We start from the raw sequence: 6000 nt of genomic DNA on the forward strand, positions 1-6000 counted from the left end.
GGGGCCAGTCAATAGCCTGGAGGGAAGGGTAGCCATTCAAAGGGATAAAAAATCGGCCAGCAGAAACCTTATAGAATCCAACAGACAGACACAGAGTCCTGAGCAAAGGAAGGAACGCCTTGCAATGATACAGGTAAGGGACTGCCGGGCTGCAGTCCCCGTGGAGCAGCTCTGCTGAAAAGGACCTGGGGGTGATGGTAGACAATAAGCTGCAAATGGACCAGCAGTGTGCCCTGGCAACAGCATCCTGGCCTGTATTAACAGGAGCATCACTAGTAGATCAGAGGAGAGACTATGTCTCTCTATTCAGTACTTTTTAGACCACATATAATATTACACCCACTTTTGGGGCCTCAGTACAGGAAATACATCAATTAACTGTGGTGAATGCAACAGAGGACCCCAAAGAAGTTCAGGGGCTGGTGCACTCGCTGTATGAGAAGAGTCTGAGGGAACAGGGCTTGCTCAGCCTGGAGATGAGATGGCTTTTGGCAGGGCTAGTAGCAGTCTTCCAGTGCCTACAAGGTGGTTTTCAAGAAGACAGACTCAGCTTTTCATAGTGGGGCACAGAAGGAAACAGAAGACAGTCAACATAAACTGATATGCAAGAAGTGTTTCAGACTGGGTATAAGGAGAAAAAACCTCAACATTAGGACAGCCAAGCATTGGAAGAGGTTGCCCAAAGAGGTTGTGCTGTCTCCGTCCTTGGAGATCTTCAAGATTCAACCACAAAAAACCCTGAGCAACCTAGTCTGACCTCATAGCTGACCCTCTTTGAGCCAGAGGTTGGACTAGCAACTTCCTGAGGTACCTTCCCATCTGAATTATTCTATGGCTAGTCAAGACAGCTGGACTAAAGGTGGCTTCAGTATGTGTGTCCATATCCACTGTTGTGAAACCGCAGCTGCAATGTAGACATACTCTAAAGAGATGCAGGAACATGAACCTTCTGAAAGCCAATGGGACAGATGCTCCTCAGCCAAGTGTTTCTGCAACTACTGAATGCTTTTATGAAAAGTGCCTGAGGAGCCAAGCCTCCACATTTTTTTCAAAGTAACACCAGTCCTGGCAAAGGTTAATCAGATTGTATGGAGGTAAACTAAGGGTCCAACCTGACCTCCAGAGTTTTGGTTATAAGTAACGATGTGTAAAAAAGAAGGACATGACTTTGATTGCCCAGACTGAGTTTGATGGAAAACACCTTAGGAAAAACATGCTCTTAATTGTAATTGGAGTAAATCAGACGTGGATTTAGTGAGATAAAACAGAAACAGATGTTATTATTTATTTGGTCAATTTTTGGACAGAACTACATTTTGATTTTGAAATTTACACATGCCAGAAGGCATGTATGTATGTGATACCCTTCAGTCACGAAATTCATTGATCTTTTAGCACCTGCATCTAAAATCAGAGCCAAATATCCAATCATCTCTCTTACTTTTTCATAATCCGGTTTGGAAACTCTCATAACTACATGTAGTTAGCTATAAACTCCATCCTTAGGAGAAATGACTTACAGGCAGGAGCAGAGACTGGCACACACAAGATCTTGTTCTCAAATATTGCCAGATGCTCAGAAAAGATGGGTAGAAATCAGGTCAAAATGGGTTTCTGCTCTGGCTGTCTAGGTTTCCTTAGTCACATCAATAAAAATTTTTGCTCTATCTATCAAAATGTGTATAATTACATGTGTATAAGTCACCAGCATATTGTGAGGCCAAAGCAATACTTGTAAAATAGCATAATATCTTCATACTAAAAAGGCTACAGCTGCAAAGGGTTCCTACCACTAGCTCCTTTCTGCTATTCGGTCACGTTGGCTCCCAAGATTTTTCGAGTCTCTGTTTACTGCTGTTTGTACCAGTTGCCATGCAGTTTTTTGGACCTGTTTTACTGTACCTACCAGCCAAAACTCTATGCCAGACCATTCCCTCAGGGGCCCTGACCACAGCAGAGACAGAGGGTCTGGTCCAGCCTTCTTCCTCGACACTCTCTGTGGCAGGGCTTGGATGGATGGCTGACCATACATGAGAATAGCAGGTAGATTAAGAACAGAGGGAATGCTGCTGTCAGTATTTCTAGGTTGAATTTTCTTCTAATGTTCCTGTAGAGCAGGAGACAGCTAATGTAGGGCATTGACTTTCCAGTTTTGTAATACTGAAGTGACTCTCAGAATAATTTTGACATTTATCCCCTTTAACTTCTTTAACAATGATTCAGTATGAACACATAGACTCTTAGTCTGGACCTTACTCCAATTTAGTTATAGTTTCAAATTCTTGTCTCTAGCACACCAAAAATCAAGCATGTAGAAAGAAATCTTCTCGTCATATCCTTATGAGCATTAGCTTGAGGCTGGGGTCAATAGAGGGTGTGAACATGTTATTACCTTCTATTGGCAATATTCTTCAGCAGTTTTGGCCAGAGAAGTATTAAGTTTTGATCTTGCAGCAATGGGCACTATAGTAAAAACTGGGAGATAAATCAGAGAGGTAATGCTTCTTCCACATCACTGGCTTATGCTCTGCCTGGCACAGACTTAAATTGTGCACGAAAAGGAACAGTCCCAGGAACACTCTCTGCTTTGCTTGCTAAACGTCTATCAGGCAAAGGACCTGCTTGAGCCACTCAGCCCTGCAACCTGACTGGAAGGAAAGATAATGTCGTTGGGACAAGGAGGAGAGACACCAGGGTGCTGCCTCCTTGGGACAGAGAAAGGCCCATGAGGAGAGAAATTGAGATCATCCTCCAAAGAAGTAAAAATAAAAAGTGCCCGCTGAAGACCAAGCTCTGCTGGACTCAGCAAAATCTTTCATCCGTTCATCAGTTGCAGGAAACAAAATCATATTTACAATGCTCTGCTCATGATGGCTGGGGGATAAATCCCACTTTTAGGAAGCCTATGGAAAATTAATGTTCTTTGGGGGACGGTATAGATCAGATTGCTGGTAGCATGAAAAGTGGTGTATCTAATGATGAATGGTAGGGTCGGGATTTGAATGAAGCAAAGGGTGAGTTTAAAAGGAGAACGAACAAATTTATTATAAAATGTGCTCATGGACCAGAATGCATCCAATGGTCAAGGGAAAGAAAGAATAAAGTGAAATGGTATCTCTCAACCTTAGAAAACTTGCATATGATCTGCAATTTAATTCCAAAAAAGTCTACATTTAGGCCAAGGCAACTATACTTTGCTATCTTCACCACTCCTTTTAAAATCCAGCTTCAGACATCATAAAGTCTGTTAAAAAGTGTGGAATGATTTTTGGCAAGGAAAAAATGGCTGCAGGATGTGGTAATTTGTTGGGATCACAATTACATTTGCTGAATATTAGCATCACACAATTTCATACCTTCCTCTTTGATCTAGTTAAGGTGATCTAAATGGAAACACATTTCAAATAATGCTCCAGCCCTATGTATATTAGCATCTTAATATGAGAAAAGGGAGGAAACTTTTGTAGCAGAAAAAACATTGCATTTTTTATTACCAAATGAATACTACTCAAAATTGTAACATGTTTCAGAGAGTGGCATTAACCATATATAATAAGATAATTTAAGCAGAAATTCACCACAGACAGAGGAGTATAGCACCAAAGGTATCCATTGCTTTGCTGCTATCACGGAAGTATTTCAGGGAAGATCTTTGGAGCTAAATTAATGTTTTTTAATTACTGCAGTGCTGACTTCAGTGCCATCTCTCTCTTGGCTACAGTTTTCACTGTGTATTTTCAGAAATGGTTTATGCCAGTGAAATTGAATTAATCCTGCATTTACTCCCAAAATTAAATGTGATGGACTGAGATACTTAAAAGAGATATTCACACCTGCTATTGGTGATTACTTTCCCTTTTCTGATTAAATGCTTGACTTGTCCAGAGTGCTGAACTAATTAAACCAGATGCACCAGCATGCATTTCAAGCCATAAGATAGCAGCTTTTATCAGGCCAGGCTCTTATCTTTATTACGAATTTGTTGAGGAAGAATCCATGAGTGTGATATATATTCAAGACCAAAGGAAACATTGCGGTGCTCTTTTATAATTCTATAACAGAAAAGGTAAGAAAAAAAATCCAAACCCACAAACCCTGCTATACTATGTAATACAGCTATAGTAAGTGATATCATGCAGTATCACCATGACTTCATTGTTTTGGCAACAATTGTTTCACTAATAAATAATTTAATGAGCAGCTAATCACTAGTTTAGAGCTAGCATACAGATTCTTCTTTTGCTGCTGTTTACCTGAAAATATTTTTAAGCTACAGCACATCTTTCACTGCTACCTTTTCAACAGCAATACCATTTTTCTTCCAAGTTTAAGACAAAAATTAAGATCTAATACATTTTTAACTGACTGTTAAGATCCTTGAGTACATAGCAAAGTCTCTGTTCATCCATTCAAACACTACACAGAGTAACTCCTATCAATAAGATCTGTTTTTTCTCTGCTTCAGTGAATTTCACTGGAATAATGAAATATTTGTCCTTGCTTTTGCATATATTTCTATTTTTCAGGATGTACGCTCTAAGTAGAACCAGTATGCCACTTTAGCAACGAACCACTAAATTAGTAGAAACCGGAGGCAGGAAACCCGCTGCCGACCTGGGTCGGATGCGAACTAACCAAGAGCCTGTCACCGCCACCTGCCGCACACCCCATCAGGGCCACCAACCTGCCCTTTGCCAGTCCCGCACCCTGCTGACATTTCCACCTGCTCCAGTATCGCAAATGCCCATTTTCACCTAGCGGATCAGGATACCCCTGAAATTAATTTTCTATTAGCGTCCCGTGTAAAGCTATGCGATCGGATGTTAAACCATCAGCACGGCGGTTGATTAAGCGTGGCGGAAAGCTCACAAAAGGAACGGATATTTTTAAACACCTCAGTGAGCGAGAGTAAGAGACACAGCGTGACCCACACCGGCAACCTCAGCCTGAAATCCCGCGGTGCCCCCACTCTGCGAGACACAGCGCGGGCAGAGCCCCCGCCTGCGCCTTTCCAGCCCATCAACTAAAGCGCTGAGGCAGCCGCGCCCCCCCGGGGGAAGCCCCCAGCTCTCCCCAGCCTCGCCCGGGGGAAGCCCCGCAGCGGCTGCCGGCTCCCGCTCTCCCGCTCCGCCGCCGGGGTGGGCGCCGCTCCGCGCCCCCGGGGCTCCCGCACTCGGCGGGGCAGGAAAGTTGCGGCGGGGCCGGTGCCGGGGCTCACCTGTGGGATCCAGCACGGCCAGCGGACCCGACACCGCGGGGGCGGGCGGTGCCGCCGCAGACATCATCTTCCGCGGGCGCCTCCGCTCCGCTCCGCTCCGCGCCTGGCCGCGCTGCGGCCGCTGGCAGCCGCGGGGAGCGGGCGGCCCGACGGGCCCGCCCCGCGGGGGAGCGCGGCGGGGAGCGGGGGCGGGGCGAGCGGTGCTGCCCCCACCGGAGCCGGTGGCGGTTTCCGACCGCCGGACCGGCCGGTGCCCCCTCCCCGCCCCGCGGCTCTCAGCCCTGCGGAGGGACGGGGCGGCCCCGGTGCAGCGCACCCCGGGGGTACCGAGCCTCGGCCCTGCCGCCTTCGCCCGCCCGCAGCCCCGCGGGAGCAGCCGCAGCGGCCAGGGCACCGCTTCAGCCGGTGATGGGGGGGCACGTTCAGTGGCCGGTCGGTGGCCCGTGTGAAACAGGCTTGACCCAGGGCCTGGGAAGGGGCGAGCTGCGTTGTGGCCCCCGTGGCCAGGATGGGCACGATGGGTGTCTCGGCCCAGGGTCACTCAGCCACCGAACACCTGGGCTTCCCCGGGCGCTGCCTCTGCCCTGTTCCACCCAGACTGCGTGAAAACGAAGAGGTGGCACGAAGTCCTACAGGTCAGCTCTGGGTGCAGGTCTATTCCCTCACTGCCTTGTGGTTTCTCCTTTACAAGGCGCAGCTCTCCTTGCATTTTGGTTCGGCATGCTTCTCCTCCCACCTACCCATGAGCAGCTCATTTCCAGACTGACCTTTGAGTGTGTAGG

The 6000-nt window shown here is 46.9% G+C and overlaps 1 protein-coding gene across 3 annotated transcripts in view; it reads right to left on the reverse strand.

The window, feature by feature from the left end:
* The window catches only part of TMEM255B (transmembrane protein 255B), an 84475-nt gene extending 79177 nt beyond the window's left edge, over positions 1 to 5298 (reverse strand). For all 3 annotated transcript variants that reach the window (XM_065658259.1, XM_065658258.1, XM_065658257.1), the window contains exon 1: positions 5219 to 5298. In XM_065658259.1, coding sequence (XP_065514331.1) covers positions 5219 to 5285 — 67 coding nt within the window. In that variant the 5' untranslated portion in view covers positions 5286 to 5298. The remainder of the gene's footprint in view (positions 1 to 5218) is intronic.
* Positions 5299 to 6000: the final 702 nt, after the last annotated feature.

Source organism: Caloenas nicobarica, chromosome 1 (genome assembly GCF_036013445.1).
Source record: "Caloenas nicobarica isolate bCalNic1 chromosome 1, bCalNic1.hap1, whole genome shotgun sequence".
NCBI lineage: Eukaryota > Metazoa > Chordata > Aves > Columbiformes > Columbidae > Caloenas > Caloenas nicobarica.